At 39.8% G+C, this 26,227-nt stretch overlaps 1 protein-coding gene across 4 annotated transcripts in view; it reads left to right on the top strand.

Annotated features, from left to right (window-relative positions):
• Positions 1–26,227, top strand: part of RIPK1 (receptor interacting serine/threonine kinase 1) — a 39,403-nt gene that overhangs the window by 5,101 nt on the left and 8,075 nt on the right. For 3 of the 4 annotated variants that reach the window (XM_034660395.1, XM_034660397.1, XM_034660396.1), the window contains 6 exons: positions 5,483–5,702; positions 6,480–6,636; positions 9,383–9,520; positions 10,885–11,113; positions 12,905–13,054; positions 23,166–23,242. In XM_034660395.1, the coding sequence (XP_034516286.1) occupies positions 5,551–5,702; positions 6,480–6,636; positions 9,383–9,520; positions 10,885–11,113; positions 12,905–13,054; positions 23,166–23,242 (903 nt within the window). In that variant the 5' untranslated portion in view covers positions 5,483–5,550. Of the gene's footprint in view, positions 1–5,482; positions 5,703–6,479; positions 6,637–9,382; positions 9,521–10,884; positions 11,114–12,904; positions 13,055–23,165; positions 23,243–26,227 lie in introns of those variants that run through there. The other variant, XM_034660399.1, reaches the window with a different exon arrangement.

Here is a 26,227-nt window from a genome sequence, read left to right as displayed (position 1 = left end):
GAGAACTGCTGAGCAAAGGATCCCAGCTGCACACTGGCATTCTCAAAGTCCACTGAAATGGGAGAAATGTGGATAAACGTGCAGCTGGTCCAACCATAGCCAGAACCATTAAGCAAGCAACAAATCTGTTTTCCTTTTGGAAATGAGGAAATTGAGGCTTGTAAAGTTACACAAGTCATGGGGCTAACAAATTACAGAGCTAGAGTTCATACTCACAAGAGAAAGGCCTGTGCTCTTCGACAGTAATACGGTGCTGCTATCTCTCCTTCAATGCCTGCCTCAGAACCATCACCACCCTCTGCTTCTCATCTTGAAGCCCTTTATCTGGGCAGCCTCCCCAACCCCCTGTCTACCCCATACATAGATGTGCTTCTTTCTAGAGGGTGATTCCTCTTGTTTGACAATGTTTCATGTTACAGAAATATGGTCCATAGTGTTGTCTACTGTGCTGATATGTGAGCTTTGTTGGAGTGACATGGTCTGCCCACAGCCTTTATACAAGGTGCAGGTGGTATCCTGAGCTAGAGTGCCACAGGCCACTACACAAGACCACTATCAGGCCATGCATTTTCAGAAATCCCTCAGGTACTTTTCTTTTTAAACTTCCTGCCTCACATTATTTTATTATAAAAAATTTCAAAGTGAAAAGTTCAAAATATTTTATCATACTCAATAGTGAAAAGCTAAAAGCTTTTTCTCTAAGATCAGGAACAGGACAAGGATGCCCACTCTTGCCACTTTTATTCAACATAATATTGGGAGTCGGGGTGCCTGGGTGTCTCAGTCAGTTAAGCGTCTGCCATTGGCTCAGGTGGTGATCCCAGAGTCCTGGGGTCAAGCCCCGCATCGGGCTCCCTGCTCAGTGGGGAGTCTGATTTGCCCTCTCCCTCTGCCTGCTGCTCCCTCTACTTGTACTCTCTCTCTCTCTAACAAATAAATAAAATCTTTAAAAAAATGTTTAAAAAAAACATAATATTGGCAGTCATAGCCACAACAATTAGGCAAGAAAAAGAAATAAAAGGCATCCAGATTGGAAAGAAAAAAGCAAAGCTGTCACTATTTGCAGAAGATATGATAATATATATAGGAAACCATGAAGATTACATCAAAAAACTATTAGAATAAGTGATTTTGGTAATGTTAAAGGATACAAAATCAATATACAAAAATCTGTTGTGTTTCTATACACTAATAATGTATAGAGAAATTAGGAAAATAGTTCTGTTTTCAGTTGCATCAAAGGAAAAAAAAAAGTGCCTAGGAATAAATTTAACTGAGGAGGTGAAAGATCTGTGTACTGAAAACTACAAGATACTAAGGAAAGAAATTGAAGAAGACACAAATAAGTGGAGAGTCAGTCCATGCTTGTGGATTGGAAGAATTAATATTGTTAAAATGTCCATACTACCCAAACCAATATACAGATTGAAAGCAATCTCTATTAACATTCCAATGGCATTTTTCACAGAAATAGAACAGACAGTCCTAAAATATGTATGGAACCACAAATGACCCTGAATCAGCAAAGCAACCTTGAGAAAGAAGAACAAAACTGGAGACATCATACTCCCTGATTTCAGACTTTATTACAATGCTGTGGTAATTAAAATAGTGTGGTGTTGGCATGAAAAGAGACACATAGATCAGTGGAACAGAATAGAGAGCCCAGAAATAAACTTACACGTGTGGTCAGTTAATTTACGACAGATAAGCCAAGAATATGCAATGGGAAAAAGACAATCCGTTCAAGAAATCGTGTTGGGAAAATTGGACAGCCACATACAAAAGAATGAAACTGGACCACTATCTTACACCATACAAAAAAATTAATTCAAAATGGGTTAAAGACTTGAATGTAACATCTGAACCACAGAACTTCTAGAAGAAACCATAGGCAGTAAGCTCCTTAACATAGGTGTTGGCAATGATTTTTTGAATCTGACACCAAAAATAAAAGCAACAAAAGGAAAAATAAACAAGTGGGACTACATCAAATGAAAAAGCTTCTTTGCAGTAAAGGACACCATCAACAAAATGAAAAGGCAACCTACTGAATGGGAGGAAATATTTGCAAATAATATATCTGTTAAGAGCTGAATATCCAAAATATATAAAGAACTCATACAACTTCATAGCAAAAAAAAAAAAAAAAAGATTCAACTAAAAAATGAGCAGAAGATCCAAATAGACATTTCTCCAAAGAAGACATCCAGATGGCCAATAGACACATGAAAAGATGCTCAGCATCACTCATCATCAAGGAAATGCAAACAAAACCACAATGAGATAGAACATCACATCTCTTAGAACTGCTGTTATCCAGACAAGATAGCAAGTGTTGGCAAGGATGTGGAGAAAAGGGAAACTTTGTACGGTGTTGGTGAGAATGTGAATTGTTTCAGCCACTGTGGAAACAGTATGAAGTTTCCTCAAAAAATTCTGAGTATTTACTCAAAGAAAACAAAAACATGAACTCAAAAAGACATACGCACTTCTGTGTTCATAGCAGCATTAATTACAATAGCCAAGATATGGAAATAGCTTAAAAGTCCATCAATACATGAATGGATAAAGAAGATGTGATTTATATATATTATTCAGCTGTAAAAAAAAGAAGGAAATCTTGCCATTTGTGACAACATAGATGGACCTTGAGGGCATTATGCTAAGTGAAATGTCAGAAAGACAAATACTGCATGATCTCACTTGTATGTGGAATCTTTAAAAAAAAAAAAAAGCTCATACATCGAGAGAACAGATTGGGGGTTGCCAGAGACAGGAGATGGGAGGAATGGATGAAGGTGGTCAAAAAGTTTTAAAAAATTAAAAAATCACGAGCTACGAAAGGCAATGTAGTATTCTGGAATGGATCCTAGAACAGGAAAGGCATTCGTGAAAAACTGAGTAATACCAGAATCAAGTAGGGTATTTAAGTTAATAGTAATGTACAGTGTTGGTTTCTTAGTGTTGACATATGTACTGTTAGAAACTGCGTGAGGAATATATGGGAAAAATTAATAAATAAAAATTGAAATGTAGCAACAAATTTAAAAAAATTTTACAGTGAACTTTTTTGTGTCTACCGTCAATATTATTTTATTTGGCCTGCTTTATCACAGAGTATCTGTTTACCACATTCTTTATCCACTAGTCTGTCTGCAAAGTAAATTGCAGATATCAGTACCCTTCCTTCTAAATATTTTCAGCATGCACACCATTAACTAGAGTTCGGTATGTTTACAAATTTTTCTTTTGATGCGAGATTTGCCTACAGCACATTTGCGGAGTGTTGACACAAGCTTATGCCTGTGTAACCCTAACCCCCACCAAGATGGTAGAGCATTACCATCACACCAGAAAGTTTCCTCATGTCCAAACCATGCAGTCCTCACCCTGTCCCTGGGCAACCTGTTCCTGGAAAAGTGCTCCTTTTCCAATAGAGATTACTTTGAGAACTTAGCATAGATGGTGTTATACAGTAGGTATTCTCTTGTACTAGGCTCCTTTTATTAAGCATCTTTTGTGACTAATGCACGTTGTTGTGTGTCTTGGCAGTTCATTGCTTTTTATTGCTGAGTAGTAATCCATTGTATGAATGTACAATCCTTTTTTTTTCTTTTAATCCATTCTCCTATTGATGCATTACTGTTTCCAGTTTGGGCCTATCATGAATAAAGCTGCAGTGAACATCATAGAAGTCTTTGGGGACATACATTTTCATTTCTTTTGGGATTAGAATTGCTTGGCCATAATTTAGGTATATTTTTAGTTTTATGAGAAACCTCCAGACCTTTTCTCAAAGTGCTTGTACCACTTTATATCCCCACTCACAATGTATGAGAATTCCAGTTGTTTCTTATCTTCCCCAGTATTTGGTGGTGTCAGCCTTTTTAATTTTGGATATTCTGGTAGGTGATAATGGTATCTCATTATGGTCCCCCATGGGTTTTTATTCTTCAGTTCAGTTTGGGGAAAATGAATGGAAGAAGGGAAGAAGGAGAAGCAAACGGTTCTGTTTTGAGATTGTGTACATTGTAGACTTCATAGCACTTATATCCAAATTCCCCAAATCCTCAACCTTTTTACACCTTTCTATCCTTTTTAGATAATGCATTGTTCTTTTTATATTCTTCAAATTCATTATTTTTGTTCACAATTACTTAAAACCTGTTATTTTCTGAGAGTATTCAGTGGTTTAAGTACCTGAAATTCTTTGGTGTCTAATATTGCTGTTGTATCTACTGGGTTTGGCTCATGTTGAACTTTTTCCTTTGTGTTTTGTAATTTTGGAACAGGAGCTAATGTTAAGTTAGACTTTGTGGGAATTCTGTCTGGTCTTCCTTGAGGGTGTTTGTTTGCTTTACCCTTAACTCGGCGTTATCATCAGCCTGTAGCCACTTTCTTTTTTAAAAATTCTTAGTTTGGACAGTTTTGGCCATAGGAGGAGTATAAATTCGAAGCCCAAATCTATTTGAAGATAGGCCCAAGGTTATAAATTCACTTCAAGACTTTTTTTTACACGGCATGTCCTAAGACAAGCAATTTCCTTTGCCAGTGGACTAGCTTTTTCCCTGTCCATCCTTTCATTGATGAGTGCCATGTTCGGGGAGGGGTGGGGGAGTCTCTGTTTCAAACATCTTTTCTTGCATGCCATGATCTCGTCTCCTGTCCCTGGCTGCATTAAACCTTGACCTTTGGATGTCAAGATTGGCCATGCACAACAAGGCCACTGTCTTAGTTCAGCTGCTATAACAAATTATTGCCTGGGGGGCTTAAACAATGGACATTTATTTCTCACAGTTCTGGAGGCTGGAAGTCCCATATCGAGATGCCAGTAGATTCGGTGTCTGGTGAGGGCATGCATCCTGGTTTGCAGATGACTGTCCTCTTCTTGTATCCTCACATAGTGGAGAGAGAGAGGGTGAGAGAGAAAGAGAACTCTTACATCTTTTATAAGGACCCTAACCTCACTGATGAGGCTTTCACTTTATGACCCAATTACCTCCCAAAGACCCCACCTCCTAATATTATCACAATGGAGTTAGAGCTTCAACAAATGAAGTTGGGCGACACAAACATTCGGTCCATTGCCGCCACCGTGTGGGCCACTGCCCTGGGTCCAGTGCCTGCTCTTTTTTTTTTAGTCTCTGTAGTTAATTTTCCTTTCTCTTGGACCTATCTGTGCATATGAATGGGTGTTTGTGTTACGTTATCCCACACAGATAGATCTTTTGCAGCAGGAGATTTTAAAATGTTTCTAGTCCTCTATGTTGCCTGAAATGGAAGTTTAAGGGAATAAAACTTGTGGTTTTCTATGATCTTGGAAAATATGACAAACAGTTCATCTTACAAACTATGTCTGTCCTCAAAAAAAAAAAAAAATTAAGGCACACCAAGCACATGGTGGAACTTCACACGTTTTTTGGATAATGACTTTTTGCCTTGAGATGTCCTCTTGTTTTTGTTTTGTTTTGTTTTACAGGGCGCAGCTCTGAGGGGGAAAACGTGGTACATTTCTGGCCATTCTGAGGATTCACAAGGACACCAGCCATGTCCTTGGATGACATTAAGATGAAATCTAGTGACTTTTTGGAGAAGGAGCATCTGGACAGCGGGGGCTTCGGAAAGGTGTCTTTGTGTTTACACAGATCCCATGGACTCGTGATCCTGAAAAAGGTGTACACCGGGCCCAAACGCACTGAGTGAGTTGGGAGTAGAGGCGGGTGGGCCAAATTAGGGGCTGACCGCTGGAAGAATTACTGTGGCGGTGCAGGGCAGTGATAAGCATGGCCCAGGCGTTAGAAGGAGACAGACTGCGGTGTGTCCGCGGGCGCAGTTTCTGTCCAGTAACCCTGCGAGCTGGTTATTATTGTTCCTGTACCGCTGAATGAGGATTCAGAGCGACAAAAGCTCACAGCTAGTAGACAGTGGAAGAGAAGCAAAGGGAAGGAATGAGAGAAAGGGAAGGAGATGAGGGGTGATGAGGGAGGCAATGAGAAGACAAAGGGAGGGGTCCTTGAGACAGACTTGGGTACCTGCTCGCACTGTTTGGGTGGGGACCAGCACCATGTATAGAAAACAAAAAAGCTAGCCCATTAATTAGAGGTTCGAGAAGCCCTCTCTTTAAAGCAGTTGGTGGACTTGTTTTACTTCCCTCTCTTCTTACCAGAGTGGCTACCCAGAGAGGCTGCATTTTCTGTCATGCCATCTCACGGAGCCCTTTGTTCCGGCTGCGTCTCGTTGCGGCTCTTCGGGTACTTTGCATTCATTCGTTCACTGCTCTGATGTTTCTTGAGCGCTCGCTGCCCATCCCTGGCAAGGAACGAGAAGTTCCTGTGCCTGCGGACGCCCGTGGTCTGGGCCTGGGAGAGATCAGTGCACTCACGGGTGGCAACACCAGCACGTGATGCGTTTCTCGGGGGCACAAGGCACGAGGGCGCTAACTCCGCCCATCTTAACAGCGCCTTTCCGCCCCGCAGGTACAACGAGTCCCTGCTTGAGGAGGGCAAGATGATGCACAGGCTGAGACACAGTCGGGTGGTGAAGCTCCTGGGCGTCATCATAGAAGAAGGGAACTACTCCCTGGTGATGGAGTTCATGGAGAAGGGCAACCTCATGCACGTTCTGAAGGCGGAGGTAACGAGGGCTCGCTGCGCGCTGGCCCCACACCGCCACCCAGGCGTGGCTCGTCCGTGATGCTTCTCGCCACGGTGTTAGTTCTTTTGCAGCTTGTGGGTGTCAGATGACCCCCTTGCGAGTTGCTACATAGTTTGGATTTTCTGAAGTCAGCCCCTGGTGAACACGTGTGGACTTTGCTGCCCAGAAGGTGGTCTTGCCTCGCTGTCGGTCCTCGCAGACCGTCGCTGTCTGTGCCGCCCGCTGGGGGGGGGGTCCCCCCGTGTCTCCATGCTGTAGCTAGCTTTTGTCAGCCAGTCCAGCAGCCACAGTGCAGGGACAGCCACTGTCTTCCTGAAACCCGCCGTCTGACCTGAGGCCTATGCCTCCTGGGTCACCATGAGCTGACTGGAGGATGTAGGCTAGACACGACTGTGGAGACGGAATATTCATGATTGCTCTTTGATACCACTTGAGAAACGTAGGGGCCAAATATAGAGCATTAGAGGCAACAACACTGGATAAGTAAGACTTAAAATAAGAAAAGAAAAATGTTTATGAAAACCACATCACTTTACTAAAGCATTTTTTTTAGAGTTTATCCACCTATTAGAGCAAGGCCTGGTGCTGGCTGTTCAGGAGGCAATGGCAAATAGGACACAGACACGGACCACGGACAGCTAAGGAGGGAACGGTAGGGCATAATGGTGTTTTGGTAGACATTTCCCAGCGTGCTATTGGGAACGCAGGGGAGAGGCATTCACTTCAGTGTGGAATAGATAAGAAGGGATTCCAGAAGGAGGATGCTTGAGCCAAAGCCTGAAGGACAAGCAGAGAATTAGGGAATATGTGTTCCAGGTGAGAGAATGGCAAAGGAAAGAGAATATGCCAAATTTAAGACACTGCAAATAACTAGATTTGGCCAAAGCGTAGATTGCATGTGGGAGTGGTGGGCTGTGGCAGTCTGTAAGGCAAATGTCCCCCCTCCCCCGCTTCCCCATCTTCTCCCTCCGCCTACCACTTCCTGAGTTTATGCCCGTTCTTCAGTTCTTCTAAGCCCCAGACATCTCTCGCAGACACCTGTAGGAAGGGGAAGAGATGTTCACTTATACACATTGTGTTATAATTGAATGAGATTGCTCTTCTCGCCAGAACTAGCTTAGACCAGCTGCTGCATGAAGTAAATAGGCATTTTGATTGGGAGATAAATCCTGTGCGACAAGAGGCGTTCTGCCGATCAGGTGAAGATAAGGTGGACTAGTTTGGGCTCCAGAAGAATTCAGGAGGATGTAAGGGAGAAAAGCAGAGAGGGGAAGGAAAAGGGCATTTCCTTTGCTTGCTCAGAATTTTTTCCTACGTCCAAAGTATACCAAGGAAGAAGGGAAAATCTCGGCTCTTTCTTGGGTGGTGGTGATCAGGTTACCAACTCAACTGGGTTTTAAATATGGTTTGGGGGGTTGACTTGGGATTCTGACTTCCATCCTTTAAATTTTTGTCTTGTTTACCAACAACCAAGCTATACATACATTTTTAGGAAACAGCCTGTTTGTAAACTAGAGACCGTACAGACACACAACGGTTTACATTTTTCGGTGTTAAGCAACACTGATGGTTTGGAATTCTCTATATTAACGTTGGTATTTATGTAACTAGAACAGAGTTGTTAAGTAAGAATGACTTGTGAATTTACAAAGACCTGCCGAAGTATCCTATACCAAATTTCCAAATAGCTACTAACTTCACTCCAGCATTGTTCTAACATCATGATCTCTCACAGGTTAATCTTTACGTGTCTGTGCGAGCACACTGAGAATCTCTTGAGTCCTTTTGTCAGTATTTCATATCCACACTTCTGTGACATCGTTCATCTATTTAGTATATAGTAGCATATATCAATGCGCTGTAGAAAATGCCTGATTTTTATTTATTTTTCCCTTCATTCGGCAGTTCTAGGCAGTTCTAGGCTGTGCTCGGTGTAAGGATGCATATTACAATCCTCCCCCTCCTCCTCGTGTTCTCTCAAGGGCCTTAATTTTAAGGCATTTTAATATGTTACCATATTGGCATGAAAGTTTTATTTTTACGTGAAAGAACACAACAGCACATGGGATGACATCTTTCTTTAAAGGGGGCTCCTTTTACAATGATGGCAGTGCTGCAGAGCACGATAGAAGGAATCCCGGTAACCACAGGTGGTCCCCAACTTATGGTTTGATTTTTTCACTTTATGATGGTCAGAAGCAGTGGGCGTTCAGCGGAAACCATACTTTGAATTTTGAATGCGGATCTTTTCCTGGGCTCGCAGCCTGCATGATGATCTGCTCTCATGATGCTGGGCAGGGACAGGGAGCCGTGTGAGCGCATGGTAGACACCTGATACACTCACAACCGTTCTGTTACTCATACAGCCCTTCTGTTTCTCACTTGCTGTGCAGTATCAGTCCATTACATGAGATATTCACCATTTTATCCTAAAATAGGCTCTGTGTTAGATGCTTTTGCCCAACTAAGGCTAATATAAGAGTTCTAAGCAGATTTAAGATAGGCAAGACTAAGCTATGATGTCCAGGAGGTTACATGTATTAAACACATTTTTGACTTATGATATTGTAAACTTATGATGGGTTTATTAGGACATAACCCCATCATATGTCGAGGAAGATCTGTATATCCTCAGGTTCAGACCCCATTACTCTTGAATAAAGCAGTCACTTTGGCCTGTTTGACTTACCTTTCCATTTCATAGACTTAATGTCACTTGTTTTAGGTCAGTATCCCCCTTTCTGTAAAAGGAAGGATAATTATGGAGACCATTGAAGGGATGTGCTACTTACATGGACAAGGTGTAATACACAAGGACCTAAAGCCTGAAAATATCCTCGTTGATGATGACTTTCACATTAAGGTAAATCATAATCTGAAGGTTTCTAGAAGATCGGGGTGATTTTAGTTTTAATTCTCTGCTTTAAATCCATTTTTGTACCTGGTAGACTCCCTAAAGGAAGACCTCACTCAGCTTAGAACTGGCGACAGTGGTGCTGGAAGGTTCTGCCAAGCATTGACAAGAAAGATACAGACTTGATGGAGTTCATATTATTTACTTATTTATTTACTCTCATCTACATTTTTTAACAGTTTTTTTTTTTTTAACTGTAACTTACTCCATTGTAGTAAAGGGAACAAAGGGAAGAGACTTTCCTCTTGTTCACTCAAGAGCAGATTTAACTAGGTGGAACGTCACATCTAATTGGTTTTGGCAGCAGGAATCCAAGCACGAGAATCTGAAAGGGGAAGCAGCATTTGGGGGCGAACTCAGGAACTGCTTACGCAGGCATCCTTCTACTACAGGATTCTGCTTCTAACACTTCCTTCTAGTCTTGGGCAGATTTTTATTCCTACGACTATGAAGGAAGGTTCCTTCTTTACATTAATAACATTTCTTAATGTATCTCTTATGTTAAAATCTGGGGATTTTAGATCATCACATGCCAAAGCCCATACCCATATGCTTGGATTCCTAGAGGCGAAAGTGGAACTGTCATCTTTGATTTCTTCGTAACTGTATGATTCTATTGTTCTGTACTTTTGCCCTTGCCACCTCTCTCTCTGTTCTGTGTCTGACCTTTGTATTTTTCTTTTTCCTTTCTTGTCCATTTTCCTTCTCTTTCCTATCCCATCTTCTCTTAGGTTCAGGCTACCAACTCAAAACAAGTAGCACTGCAGTCCTGAGGATAACTCAGGACTCTGGAGTCCTTAGAATCTCGCATCCATGGGCTTCGGGACACCATCTGGGAAAACTGAAGGTGCGGTATCTCGTCACCATCAGCTATACAGCTCTGATGAGGAGAAAATACCTTTTCTTTCTAGCCAGGAAGAAAAACAATTTCCAGAAATCGTTGAAAAAATATGCAGAGTAAATGAGGAATTAGAATAAACATGTTTTGCTGTAGTTCATGTCAGAAATGACTTCTGCTTTTTCTCCTCCCTCCCCCTCCCCTAACCCCACTAACAAATTCCATGGTTTTATTGCACAAGAATTTGAGATGCCAGAATTTCACATGGACATTTCTTAGGGGACATTTTCCAGCTAGCTGAGAAAACACAAAGTTTCTATGAATTTGTTCAGAAGTAGCTGTTTTAAATCTATCTAATGTAAATTTCTGGAAATCCACTCTACCTCCCATTTATTAGTTAAGCCCCAAATTTAAAGACAAGTCTGATTTGCTTGTGGCTCTCACAGGACAAGCTCATTGCTTTGATCTCTTGCAGATAGCTGATCTTGGCGTTGCGACCTTTAAGATGTGGAGTAAACTGACTAAAGAGGAACATAATGAGCAGAGGAAATTGAATAGTGTCTCTAAGAAAAATGGCGGCACTCTTTGCTACATGGCCCCTGAGCATCTGAACGACATCAACACAAAGCCCTCGGAGAAGTCAGATGTGTACAGCTTTGGCATAGTACTTTGGGCAATATTTGCTAATAAGGAGCCCTATGAAAGTAAGACATTTGTAGAGGAGTGGGATCTGGGTATTAATCAAAACTGCTGAGTAAAATAGTGGCCTTCAATGAAGTCAGTTAAGATTATAACTGTCTGTTCTTAAATTTAATGTCCTTCTTACCCACTAGACTGTAAGCTACACAGGGACCATATCTGATTTATTCAGTGCTGTTTCCCCAGTCTATACACACACACACTGCCTGGAACAGTAGGTGCTCAATACCATGATGTTGAATGAATGAGTAATCTCAGTTTAGGAATCAGGGATCACAGGACAAGTAGGAGCCTTGATGATGTATCTGAGTTTGGGAAGTGCCACAAAATTCCAGGATTCTTCCTGGACGGGAAAGCTTGCTTGCTTGCTTCTGCTTCTGAGACATAAACGTCATACTTTGATTCATTCACTTGCTCCTTCACTCGAGAATTATTTCTTTTCAGTACTTACTATGGGCACTTTCATTGGAATCAAGAATAAAGAGATGAGAAAAGACATGGTTGATGCAGGAGAACGGATATAGAACTAGTCATTCTTCAGATTAATGGACATTTTCTGGTCCCATTTTCTTGGGTGATTATTGGCTCCCCTGGTTTAATGATCACCCATTGCCAAGGTCTCTCAAGTCTCTTATCTCTAGCCTTGGCCTTGATATCCAGTTATCTGTTAGATCCATTACTCAGACCAGAGGAACCCCAAAGCAGCACCCCCCCAAACAAATTCATCTTCTACATGCTGTCCTTGTAGTCCACTCAGCTTTGCTCTTCTCATGTTCGGAAAGTGGCATCACCATTCACCTACCGAGTCGCCAGACCAGAAACCTTATGCATCCCAGTCTCAGCTTTGCCCCTTTTCTCCCACATCCAATCAGACATCAAAACCTGTGAATTCAAGGTATACATATGATTCAAGATACATCTTGAATCCATCCACTCCTATCCCCGCCAGACTCTCTGTAGTTCACACCCTCCATATTTCTGCTAAAGCCTGCTCATGCCATTTCTCATTCACATGACAGCCAAGCTGGTCATCCTAAAAGGCAAGTATGACCATCTCACTCATCTATTTGAAATCTTTCCAAGACTCCCTGGGCCTTCAAGATAAAGTTCAGATTCTTCAGTATGGAATACAAAGCTCTCTCTGATTTGGCTTTTCCAGCCTTCTCTAGCCTTATTCCTTACCTCTCTTTCTTTAGTCAGTATGCCTAGTTATAGTGAACTACTCATAATTCCTGGGACACGTCATGATTTCGGGGACTTCCAATCTATTCATATCCTGCTTCCCTAGCCTGGAATCCTCCTCTCTGAGTCCTCCTTCCTGATCCTTTACATGCATGAATCTTGCTTATTTCTCTTGACTCAGCAAAGCCTTCTCTGACCTCCTAGTCATGGTTGTGTTAGAAGAACCCTTTGCACTTACTTCATTAATAGCAATTACCACTCTGTGTTTTCAGTCACTCTCAGTAGATTGAGCTCCTTACAGGTAAGAGCTGTAGCATATTTGTCTTTGTATTAAAATCTGGAGTGTGCCTTTGGTTTTATTTATATATTCTATTTATTCTGCCAGGAGGCCACTTTGTGGTGAATTCCGTCTCTCCTCTGCAGAGGTTAAAATGTCATTTGATCGTCAGCGCCTAGTCAGAGGGTCATTCTGCCCCTCTCGGATGAGACACCTATCCTAAAAGCATACCCTGAGTAGAGAGAGATTAGCAGTGTTGTCCGAGTTCTGCCACTTCCCTGCCTGAGACACGCAGGACCTGAGAGAAAGTCAATTTAAATCCTTCTTTGCTTTATAGATGCGATCTGTGAACAGCAGTTGATAATGTGCATTAAATCTGGGAACAGGCCAAATGTGGAAGACATCCTTGAGTACTGCCCAGAGGAGATTATCAGCATCATGAAGCAGTGCTGGGAGGCGAAACCAGAAGCTCGGCCAACATTTACTGGTAAGAGCATCTTTTACGACTATATATTGCCAAGGAGGCAATTTTTCCTAGTAAGACATTGTCAGGAAGTTGCTTTAAGTTTTCAAAAAACTCCGTTCCACTTGTGATTTCAAATTGGTTTTCTCGATTTCAGACATTTTGCTCAATGAAAAGATACCGTCCCTCTCAAAAGTGTGAAGGCATACAAGGCCCTCTTATTTCTTTTTTTTTTTCATAATTAACTTTTTAAAAATTGTGTTAAAATGTACATAACACATCATTTGCCATGTTAACCTTCTTTAAGTGTACAGGTCAATGAAAAGATACCGTCCCTCTCAAAAGCGTGAAGGCATACAAGGCCCTCTTATTTCTTTTTTTTTTTTTTTCCATAATTAACTTTTTAAAAATTGTGTTAAAATATACATAACACATCATTTGCCATGTTAACCTTCTTTAAGTGTACAGGTCAATGGCGTTAAGTACATTCACACTGTTGGGCCTCCATCCCCACCAACCATCTCCAAAACTTTTTCATCTTCCCAAAAGGAAACTTTGTACCCATTAAATACTAACTCCCCACTCCCCTTCCCCCAGCCCTTGGCAACCACCATTCTAACTTTTCATCTCTCAGAATTTATTCTATTATTCCTATTATTACATAAATAGAAAGGTACTCCTGTGGGTACCTCACATAAGTGGGATCATACAGTATTTTCTTTTTGTGCCTGGCTTGTTTCAGTCAGCACAATGTCAAGGTTCCTCCACTTTGTAGCCTGTGTCAGAAGTTCCTTCCTTTAATTATTGCTGAATGGCATGTATTCCGTGGTATGTATAGACCACATTTTCTTTATTCATTCATCTGTCGATGGATACTTTAGTTGCTTCCACTGGCCTCTTTATTTCTTAGCTTCTTTTATTTCTTCTCTCTCCCCTTGTGTAGCTGACATCTTTGGAAATGTATGTCATCATCGAGATGGGCCTTTAGTAGAGGGAGAAAAGGGACATGGGTGTTTGTCACCTCCTGGCACCTCTTCCCATTCCCCTGGGTTACCTAGGATCTCGCTAAGATCCTAGAGGCAGAGGAAAGAAAATGAGGTGAGCTAAAAATAAACAGTAAGAAGTCTCTTAGGAGCCTATTTATGCTATGAGAAAACAGAATTAAAGCCCCACCTACCACTACTTCCAAGGATTAGAGGGGTACTTTGATTTATTTGCTTGTTTCTTATTCTCTTAGTCAATCGTCTCCTGACTTGGTCTCTTCTCTTCTTTCACACCCTTTTCACTTTTTGAAATTAAAGTTCTTATGCTGAGATACTTGTAGATTTACATGTGGTTGTAAGAAAAACACAGAGGAGTACCTGGTTGGCTCAGTCGGTAAAGCGTGTGACTCTTGATCTCGGGGGTTGTAAGTTTGAGCCCCAGGTTGGGCGTAGACATTACTTAAAAATCTTTAAAAAAAAAAAAAAAAGAGGGGCACCTGGGTGGCTCAGTCAGTTAAGCCTCTGCCTTTGGCTCGGGTCTCCTGGGATCAAGCATTGGGTTCCCTGTTCCTTGGGGAGCCTGCTTCTCCCCTTCCTCTGCCTGCTGCTCCCCCTGCTTGTGCTCTCTCTCTCTCTCTGTGCCAAATAAATAAAATAAAATCTAAAAAGAAAAAAAAAAAGAAGAAGAAGAAGAAGAAAAGAAATAACAGAAATATCCCCTACCTTTTACCGAGTTTACCCCAATGATAACATCTGGCCAAACTATAGTATAGTATTACAACTGGGATATTGACTTTGATACAGTCGGATACAGAACATCTCCATCATCACAAGTGTCCCTTATGTTGCCCTCTTATAGTCACACCCACTTTCCTCCCCAATCCCTCCCCCCTCCTTCACCTCTGCCGATCACTGATCTGTTCTCCATTTCTATCATTTTTTTGTCATTTCATGAATGTTACATAAATAGAATCATAAGATACTTTTTGGAAACCCTTTGGGATTGGCTTTTTGCCACTCAGTGTAATTCCCTAGAGATTCACTGTATCAATGATTTGTTCCTTTACATTGTTGAGTAGTGTTCCATGGTGTGGGTGTACCACAGTTTGTTCTCTCCTCAAAGGAAATCTGGTTTGTTCCCAGTTTTTGGCTGCTGTAACTAACACTGCTGTAAATATTCATGTTACAGGTTTTTGTGTGAATAAAAGTCTTTATTTCTCTGGACTAAATACCCCAGGAGTGAGATAGTTAAGCTGTATGGTAGTTTCATGATTGTTTTTTTTGTGGGGGTTTTTTGCCACTGTTTTCCAGAGTGGTTGTACCGTTTTATGTTCCTACCAGCAATGTGAAAGACCAGTGATCCAGTTTCCCTACATCTTTGCTAGCGCTTGATGTCACTATGTCATTTTAGCCATAGTGATAGGTATGTAGTGATAGTTCACTGTGGTTTTAATTTGTATTTCTCCAATGGCTAATGATATTGAATTTATCTTTTTTTTCTGCTTGTTTGCTGTCTGTTTTGGTGAAATGTTGCTTTATGTCTTTTGCCCATTTTCTAATTAAATTGCTTGGTTTTTTTACTGTTGAATTTTGAATGTTCTTTATATATTCTATATAGTATTCTTTCATTGGACATGTGGTTTGCAAATATTTTCTTCCAACATATAGTGCTTTCTTTTTTTATCCTGTTAGCAGTGTCTTTCACAGAGTAAAAGTTTTTGATGAAGTCTAGTTTATTAATTTTTCCTTTTATGGACTGTGCTTTTGGTGTCAAGCCTAAGAACACTGTCAGGGTTAGATTTCAAAGACTTTCTAATATGTTTTGTACTAAAATTCTTAGAGTTTTACATGTAAGTCTGTGTTAAGTATTTTTTTCCTGTAATTGTCAAGGAAAATTTTAAATTGATAACCAAAGAACAACAGCACAGAACTAAATATTTGGTTGTCTTTTTTGCCAGTTATTCAATTTATATTTTATTGGAAAAATGCCACAATTTATTTTGAGTTAATTTTTGTATAAGATATGTGGCTTAGGTTGAAGTTCATTTTTTGCCTATGAATATCCTCTTGTTCCAGCACCACTTGTTGAAAGTCTATCGTTCTGGGGCGTCTGAGTGGCTCAGTCAGTTAAATGTCTGCCTTCGGCTCAGGTCATGATCACGGAGCCCCGTGTCAGACTCCCTGCTCAGTGGGGAGGCTGCTTCTCCCTCTGCCCCTCACCTCGCTTATGCACTCTCAAATAAATAAATAAAATCTTAAAAAAAAAAAAAAGAAAGAAAGTCTATCTTTCCTCCATTGAATGGCAGAAATCAGTTGGGATATTTGTATGGGTTTATTTCTGGGTTCTCTATTCTGGCCCATTGATCTGTGCATCTGTCCCTCTGCCAATACCCACAGTCTTAATATAGTGATATGTCTTAAAACTGGGTAGACTGATTCCTCCCATTTTTTTCTTTATTTAAAAAATTATTTTAGCTACTCTAGTTCCTCTGTCTTTCCATATAAAATTTAGAAAAATCTTGTCTATATCTACAAAAAAAAATCTCACCCAGATTTAGATAGAAATTGTGTTAAATCAGATATCCATTTGGGGAGAATTGAGATCTTTACTATATTGAGTTTTCTAATCCATGAACACAATATGTCTCTTTATTTATTTATATCTTCTTTGATTTATCTTATCAGGGTTGTGTAGTTTTCAGCATACAAGTCCTATATATTTCTATTTTTTGAGCAATTACAAGTAGGTTGTATTTTAAATTTAGGTGTCCATGTGTTCATTGCTGGAATATAGAAATATAGTTGATTTTTTGTATGTTAATCTTGTATCTTATGACCTTATTGAACTGACTTATTAATTCTAGCAGTTTTTTGGGAGATCTGTTTTAGATTTTCATGTCATCTCCAAATAGGGACAGTTTTATTTCTTCCTTTCTGATCTGTATGACTTTTATTTCCTTTTCTTACTTTATCAGATTGGCTAGAATTTCTAGCATTTTCTTAAATAAGAGCTGTGAGAGCAGACACCTTCACCTTTTCTCAGTATTAGGGGAAAGCACTCAGATTTTCAGTATGAAGTACGTTAGCAGTAGGTATTTTGTAGATACTGTTTATCACTTGATGAAGCTCACCATATTTATTCCTATTTTTCTGAGAATTTATCATGAATGGGTTTTGAATTTGGCAAATGCTTTTTCTGCCTTGATTGGTATGGTAATGTGATTTCCTTTCTTTTCACTGTTAATATGGTTAATTCCATTGATTAATTTTTGAATAACAAACCAGCCTTGCATCCTAGGAATAAAACCTATTTGGTAGTGGTATATGATCTTTTAATATATTGCTAAATCCCATTTGCTAATGTCTTGTAGAGACTTTGGGAAGTATATTCATGAGGATGTTGGTCTGTATCTTTCTGCTTTTTGTATTATCTTTGTCTGGTTTTGATATCAGGATCAATATTGGCTTCATAAAGTAAATTGAGAAGTTTCCCCTCCTATTTTTAGAAGAGAATGGGTGTTAAGTGATGTTAACTCTTTAAAAGTTTGGTAGAATTCTCCCAAGAAACTACCCGGGCCTGGAAATTTATTTTTGGGGAGTTTTTAAATTGTAAAGTTGATTTCTTTTATAATATAGGAGCTATCAAGATGATCTGTTTTACATCAGAGTAGTCTGTTTTATATCAAAGTAGTATATCAAATACTTTGGTAGTTCTGGTTGTGGTAGTTTGTATTTTTTGAGGACTATATTCATTCAATATATTTCATTTGTCAAATCTGTATGTGTAAAGTTGTTTGTAGTATCTCTTATTATTGTTTAGATATCTGCAGTGTTTGTAGTGATATCCCCTGTTTCATTCCTGATACTGTTTATGTCTTCTGTTTTCCTTTGTCAGGTTCCTATTGATTTTTCAAATAACCAGCTTTTTGTTTCATTGATTTACCCTATTGTTTTTATGTTTTCCATTTCACAGATTCCTGTTCTTTATCATTCCTTTCTTCTACTTTCTGTTTTGTTCTTCTTTTTCTAAGTTCTTGAGGTGGGAACTTTGATTATTGATTTGGATTTGACACCTTTACTTTTTTCTAATGTGTATGTAATGCCATAAATTTTCTTCTCAACCCTGCTTTAGTTATGTCCCACAAATTTTGATATATTGTTTTTTTTTCATTTACTTCATTGCATTTTTAAATGTTCCTTGAGACTTTCTCTTTGGTCTGTGCATTATTTAGAAATATGTTGTTCAGTTTCCAAGAGTTTGGAGATTTTCCTGTTATCTTTCTGTGACTGATTCTGGCTTGATTTCATTTTAGTCAGAGAACACATTCTGTGTATTTAACTTCTGTCAGATTTATTGAGGTTTATTTTGTGGCCCAGGATATGGTGTATCTTGGGATATGTTCTGTGGACTCTTGAAAGGAATGGATTATTCTGCTGTCGTCGGGTAGAGTGTTAGAACTTGTTGATGATGATGATGAGTTCTTCTATGCCTTGGCTGACCTCCAGCTATAATTGTGAATTTGTCTGCTTTTAGTTTTATCATCATTTGCTTTATGGATTTTCCATCTCTGTTGTTTGGACATATATATTTAGGATTGCTATGTCTTGATGGATTGATCCTTTTATCATTTTATAAATGTCCCTTTTTGTCTCCAGTAATCATCTTTGCTCTGAGGTCTACTTTATTGGATATTAATATAGCCACCCTTCTTTCCTTTTACTAATATTTATATGATATATCTTTCCCCATCTTTTTAGTTTAAATTGTCTATAATCATTATATGTGAAGTGAGTTTCTTGTGACAGCATATACCTGGGTTTCCTTAATCTATTCTGCCAATGTCTGTCTTTTGATTGGTGTTTTTAGACCATATTAATTTAGTGTAATTATTGATATGTTAGAGCTCACATTTGCCATTTTATTTTGGTTTTTGTTTGTTCTTTCTGTTTTTCATTTCTCTGTTTTCTTTTTGCTGCCTTCCTCTGCATTCTTGAACATTTTTAGAATCCCATTTGAATTTATCAATAGTATCTTTTCTCTCCCTCTTTCTCTTTTTTCTTTCTTTTTTTCTTTTTTTCTTTCTTTTTTTCTTTCTTTCTTTCTTTCTTTCTTTCTTTCTTTCTTTCTTTCTTTCTTCTTTCCCTTTTTCTTTAAAAAAGAGAATGCTTGCATATATGAGCAGGGGAGGGGCAGAGGGAGAGAATCTTAAGCAGGCTCCACGCCCCAGCACAGGGTCCAATGTGGGGCTCGATCTCACAACCCTGAGATCATGACCTGAGCTGAAATCAAGAGTTGGACACTTAACTGACTGAGTCACCCAGGCGCCCCTGAATTTATCAATAGTATATTCGAGGATAGTCTTTCCAGTGGATACTCTAGGTGTTACATTATCTGTACATAATTTATCACAGTATACTGATGTTATTTTACCAGTTTGAGTGAAGTATAAAAACTTCCTTTACCTTTCTCTGCATATAATTGCCTTAAATATGTCCTCTAGGTGTATTTAGAATACATTGACATTGTTACAGTTTTGCTTCAACTGTCAGTCATAGTTTAGAAAACTCGAAAAGAGAAAGAAAGTGTGTTGTATTTACCCATATTTTTTATTCCTGTGTTTGGGGTATTTTTTGTAGTGCTACTTCTGACACTAAATGTGTCACAACTAGATGTCCTAGTGTTCCATTAAATTCTGACGCTAACCACCTGGAGTTATTGTCAGACTCCACAGGTTTAAGGGCTTAGCCCTGCTGTAAGATTGTCCCCACTTTAGACACCAGATGCAGATAGGATGCCCAGGCTACCCACACTTCTTTTTCACCAAATACAAATTTGAAGGTCCTCATAATACCCTCTTAAAGTTCAATAATTCACTAGAACAACTCATAGAACTCAGGAAAACATTTTATTGTATTAACTGGGTTATTATAAAGGATACAACTCAGGAGTAGCCAAAGGAAGAGATTCATTAAGTAAGTTATTGGTGATGGGAGTGGTGTGTCACAGAATTCTCATGCCCTCTTTGGGCATGCCACTTTTCCAACAATGCACTCACTCAATGTATTCACTGGTGGAAGCTCTCTAAACTCCATTGTTTAGAGGTTTTCACGGAGGCTTCATTAGGTAGGCAGTATTGATTAAATCACTGGTCATTGGTGACTGAACTAAATTTCTATTCCCTCTCCCCTCGCTGGTGGACAGGGAGTGGTACTGAAAGCTCCAACCTTGTAATCCTAACTAGGTCTTTCTGGTAACCAGCTCCCAGCCTGAAGCTCTCTAGCTTCTCCTCCCCATCCCTCTAGCTAGGAGCCATTCGTTACCATATAAAAGACACTCCTACTGCTTAGGAGATCCCAGGGATTTGGGGAGCTCTCTGCCATGAACCAGCTGAAGCTGGGAAAAAGAACAAATATTTGCTTTTTAATTATACCACATGTGTTCTTTCTTCCTCCTTATTGTTCCAAGGTATCTTCTTTTATCATTTCCTTCTTGTTTAGGAAGTTCCTTTAGCCATTCTTTGAGGTTGTGTCTACTAGGGACAAATTATCATGGTTTTTCTTCATTTGAGAATATCTGATCTTACCTTCTTTTCTGTAGGATATTTTTGCTGGGTGTAGGTTTCTGCGTTGACAATTCCTTTCTTTCAGGACTTAATATTGTGCCACTTACTCTGGCCTCTGTGGTTTAAAAAAAATCCTTTTTTTTAACCAATAGGTAAGGTATTTTCTCTGGCTGCTTTCACAACTTTATCTTTCAGAGGTTTAATTATTATTTGTCTTGGTATGAATTTGTTTGGGTTTATTCTGTTTGAGTTTTGTTTTGATTTTTCAATCTGTGGGTGTATGTCCCTTGCCAAATTTGAGCAGCTTTCAGCCATTAATCTCTTAAAGAATACTTTTTTTCAGCCATGCTCTCTTTTTCTTTTCTGAGATTAGGATAACAGAAATACTAGATCTTTTGTTATAGTTTCACTTGTCCCTAAGGCTCTATACACCTTTTTTTTTCTCAGTTTATTTTCTTTCTCTTGATCAGATTGGGTTATTTCTATCATTCTGTCTTCCAGCTCACTGACTTCCCTCTCTCCCCTTTATTCCGCTGTTGAACACATCCATTTTGGTTTACTATGTTTTTCAGTTCAAAAATTTCATTGAGCTTTCTTTTATACCTTTTGTTTCTTTGTTGAGGCTTTCTGTTTTTTCATTTGTTTTTAAGCTTATTTGTAATTGCTTGTTGAAGCATTTGTATCATGGCTGTTTAAAAAAATTTAAACAGCTAAATCTAATATCTCTAGTATCTTGGTGTTGGTGTCTATTGATTGATTATCTTTTTTTCCTCCAGTTTTAGATCTTCCTGGTTCTTAGTGATGTGGTTTTGGAATATAGGTGAGGTTCAGGGGGGTGGAGTCCGGAGCTGATGACCAAGAAAGAATTCTTGATGACCAAGAAAGAATTCTTGAGACGTCTTTGGTGCAAAATTGGTGGTTTATTAAAGCACAAGGACAGGACCCGTGGGCAGAAAGAGCTGCTGCCCCAGGTTGTGAGGGGTGGCTGATTATATACTATGGGTTTGGGGGAGGTAAGGAAACAGGGAGGTCGAGAAAGTACTTTCATATGTTAAAGAAGACTCACAGGATACTGGAGACCTTGCCATTGTCAAATTAAGGTTGTTTTTCCCTCTAGCAAGGCATTAGCATGAGAGGGTTGGGGGCTTCCTAGAAGAATGTCACACATGTCCCACCCAAGAGTGGGAGGTGGGGGGAGATTTCAGGGTGTCAGTTTATGCTTTGTCTTCAGCCAAACCTTCTGCTCCCTCATCATTAGTGTGATGAGTGATTTTTGTCTTGAAACTTGTACATTTTCTTACAGTGTTAGGAGATTCCGGATCTTCTTCAAGCCTTCTCTTTTAGCTGGGCTTTTCTGACATGGCTTTGGCAGTGGAAGGGTGGCTGCCACCTTGTTTGACAGGTAGAAGTCAGTCCAGGTTTTCTACTGAGCCCTGTTGACGTCTGAGGCAGGGGGCCTCCTTGTTTGTACTGGTCAAGGTGGAAGTTCCAGTGGATTCCACCTGGTCTCCATGGACACTGCAAGGGAGGTGAAAGTTCTGACTCCCACTGGGGCCTCTCCTGACACTTCTCCATTGGAATGGGTGAGAGCACCTTATTACTGCCAAGTAAGGGTGCAAGTCCAGTTTACCCTCATAGTCCACTGATACCACGGCATAGAGAGGCTCATTACCATCTAGCAGGAAGGAAAGACCTGGCTTGCTATTTGACCTTCTCTGACGTCACCGTGGTGGGGGTGTTGGAGTACCCTGTTACAGTTTCATGAGGTTTGGAAGTCTTAGTTCTCCTTACTTGGCCTTTGGTGGTGAGGTTGGGAGTGGAGCCACAGTGTTTTCTGTGATGTTTGGCTGGAGAGTGGTTATTGACTAAAGGTCTTTTGTCTTGCTAAGCTGCCCCTTCCTTAGTCCTTTGGCTAGAAAGAGCAGGCTTTTGTTAGGCTTTTGTTGTTGTTGTTGCATTGCCATCTTCCTTAACTCCAAGTCTGGGATTTAAGGGGCAGAAAGAAATCCTAGTGAACTCATCGCTATGTCTTTCCTCAGATCCCAAAGTCCCTAGTATGTCTGCCCTTTTCTTTTCTCCTTTCAGACTCTTTTTATGTTTATTTTATATGTGATATCTAGGGGTTCTTGTGCTTAGAGGGAGAAATGAGGAAAAATATGTCTACTCCATCTTCCTGAAAGTGGAAGGTGCCTTTTTCTTTTAAGGCTAGCAGCTTTTAACTCTTTATATCAAATCTTTATTCTGAGTATTCTGTCCTATAATTCTGATGCCAGAGAGACAGAAACAAGGAGTCTGTCCATCCCTGTTCACTTGGAGAGTAATTCATATTAGATAGGGCTCTGTGCTGCAGCCAGAGAAACATGCTGTTAGGCAGTAGCTCTTGTTTCCAGTGTTATTTTGTCCCTCCTTCTGTCCACCTAGTTATTGGTCTTACTAGTCTGTTCACGTAAGTCAGTGATTTGGCATTAAAATTTTTATTTTACTGGTTTGTCCGCAGGTTAAGGTGATTCAAAGATAATAGAATACTAATATTTAAATTTTACTTTAGAAAATACCTAAGAAATTTAAAGTACTATTTTTTTTATACAGGCATTGAAGAAAAATTCAGGCCTTTTTATGTAGATCAATTAGAAGAAAATGTAGAAGACGATGTGACAAGTTTAAAGGTACGTAACATAGCAGGTACTCAAAGCATTCACATATCAAAGCATATATATTGTCAATCTTGAAAAACAAAGCAATATAATTTGTTACCAGGATTTAAGGTAAGCGAACTTGATAACCACGTGAAACAAAATTAGCAGTTTCATACAGATATCATCAAGTTGGCATACTGGACCCATTCCTCCATCAAAACGAATGAAATGAGAGAAATTATATATAGCAATATGAAAACAAAAGCACAATGTCACCGGAAAAGAATGGAAAGTACCGTAGGTGGATCAGTCATTTTAAGGAACTCTCGAAAGGTAGAAAGCCAACAGAATTATATTTGCCACGTCATAGAACAGAAAAAGAAAATGCTAACCCAGAACTTTATGCTGAAGAAGTACCGGCGGAGCAAGCCTTGGGTCCGTGTGTAGAAGAAACAGAACGGTCACCTGGCACATGATGGTAAGATTGTCCTTTGGGAGCCACGGTTGTGCGAGTTGCAAGAGTTCCCTTGTGCTGAGCAACAAACGGGAGCAGCAGCTGCCCCAACCTGAAACAGTAAATTGGGTGTCTGGGTCTGAGAAGTATGTCAAAGGTTGTTACCAGCTAAGTAACCAAGAGAAACAAAGACCTTACCTATGTACACACTGTAAGGTTTCTTTTGCCGCGAATAAAATGGAGACCGCAAAGGCAAACGTGGTCCAGAGGATGAGCTTTACTGCAAGCACCCTCAGGCGAGGTTCCGCGACTCGGAAGTCGCGCCCAGGGCAGCGCAGCGAGGGTTTTTATTGGGTACTGCTGCGGGTGGGAAAGTCTGTCTTGGAGAGTCCGTGGCAGGGTTTTATTGGGTGCTGCTGGGGGTGAGGAAAGTCGGTAGGATGGGTTTCGGTTTCCCGCCTAGGTTTTGGTTTAAATCTTGGCAGGAGAGTCGGTTATCATGCTGGGAGAGTCGGCCATCTTGGGTGTCTTGGCCCCTTTTTCTCGGCCAGCCCAACACACACTTAGGAAACAAGTTGCTGGCATAAGTCTTACGGCAATATGCTACTATAATCATGAGGGGGAGACTACAGTGAATAAAATAGGCAGGCATATGGAGATTTTAAAATACAGATAAAGAACTAGAGAGTCAAGAATTACCAGACCTTTGAGGGATACCTCTCTCTAAAAGGAGAGGTATCCAATGGAAACCATTCTTGGGCTTCCAAAGCCTGACAGGAAGGATAGTCACTACCCCACAATAACCAGGAATATTTCATAATGATAGAAAGTTCAATTCACCAGGAAGATAATAACAGCTTTAAATATGTAATGCCCTTAATCACATGGTCTCAGTATATATAAAGCAAAACTTCTCAAAACTCAAAGGAGAAATAGACAAATTGGAGGTTTTCATACATATTTCTCTTTAACAGGTAGAACAAATGGACAAAAAAATCAGTAAGGATATAGAAAATTTGAAGAACATGAGTAACATTTGAGTGAATGAAAATATATAAAACACTGCACTTAATAACTGCGGAATACTTACCTTTAAAGGCTTTTCAAGAACACACAGAACATTGACCATGTCCTGGGAAATAAAACAATTATCAACCAATTTAAAAGGATTGTAATCATATAAAGAATTTTCTCCGATTTTATTTCAGTTATGCTACAAATTAATCTTTAAATTAGAAAATCTCATGTGGTTAGAAGTTAAGAAATGTACTTTTAAATACTCTGTGGATCAAAAAGGAAGTCACAGTGGAACTTAGAAAAATTTAAAACTGAAGACTAACAAAAACACTACATATTAAACAAAATGCAAACATGACGAAGAAAAAAACTTAAAGGAAATGCCAAAATATTATTAATTTTGTGCTTGGAGTGGAGGCAGTATGTGTAGGTTTCTTTTTAAATATAATTCTGTACATTTTCTATATTTTCAATAATGAGTAGTATCACTTCTATAGCAAAAAAGTTTCTTTTTCTACTTTTTAAAATTTTGGTAAAATATGCGTAACATAAAATTTACCATCTTACCCATTTTTCCTTTTCTTTTTTAAAGATTTGTTTATTTTTTTTTTAGAGGGAAAGTGAGCGCACATTGGGGAGAGGGCAGAGGGAGAGGGAGAGACTTACGCTGACTGGGTGCTGACCGCAGAGGCTAACGCGGGGCTCAGTCTCATGACCCGGAGATCACAACCTGAGCTGAAACCAAGAGTCAGTCGCTTAAAGGACTGCACCACCCAGGCGCCCCACATCGTACCCTTTTTTAAGTATACAATTCAGTAGCGTTAAGTACACGCACAATGTTGTACACACGTCGCTAGTACCCATTTCCATTTTTAAAAATCGCGAACAGAAATCAAATATCCATTAAACAAGAGCCCGCCATTGCTCCCACTCCCCAGCCCCTGGTAACGTTTAATTCCAATTTCTGTCGATGAATTTGCCTCTTCTAGGTACCTTACAGACATGGGGATCAGACAATATTTGTCTTTTTGTGTCTACCCTATTTCACGAAGCATAATGTTTTCGAGGGTCATCCATATTGTAGCATGTGTTAGAGCTTCATTTCTTTTTAAGGCTGAGTAAGTCTCCATTTTAGGTGTATATCACAGTTTGATTATTGATTCAGCTGAGATGGGTACTAAGTTGTTTCCACCTTTCATCTGAGAATAATGCTGCTATGAACATTGGTGTACAATTTTTTTTTGAGCTCCTCCCTTAAAAATTCTTTTGGGGGCACCTGGGTGGCGCAGTCGTTAAGCATCTGCCTTCAACTCAGGGCGTGATCCCAGCGTTATGGGATCGAACCCCACATCAGGCTCCTCCGCTATGAGCCTGCTTCTTCGTCTCCCACTCCCCCTGCTTGTATTCCCTCTTGCTGGCTGTCTCTCTCTGTCAAATAAGTAAATAAAATCTTTAAAAAAAAAATTCGGGGCGCCTGGGTGGCACAGCGGTTAAGCATCTGCCTTTGGCTCAGGGCGTGATCCTGGCGTTATGGGATCGAGCCC

This window comes from Ailuropoda melanoleuca, chromosome 5, assembly GCF_002007445.2.
Source record: "Ailuropoda melanoleuca isolate Jingjing chromosome 5, ASM200744v2, whole genome shotgun sequence".
Classification (NCBI taxonomy): Eukaryota; Metazoa; Chordata; class Mammalia; order Carnivora; family Ursidae; genus Ailuropoda; species Ailuropoda melanoleuca.
This window is presented reverse-complemented; position numbering and strand designations above follow the sequence as displayed.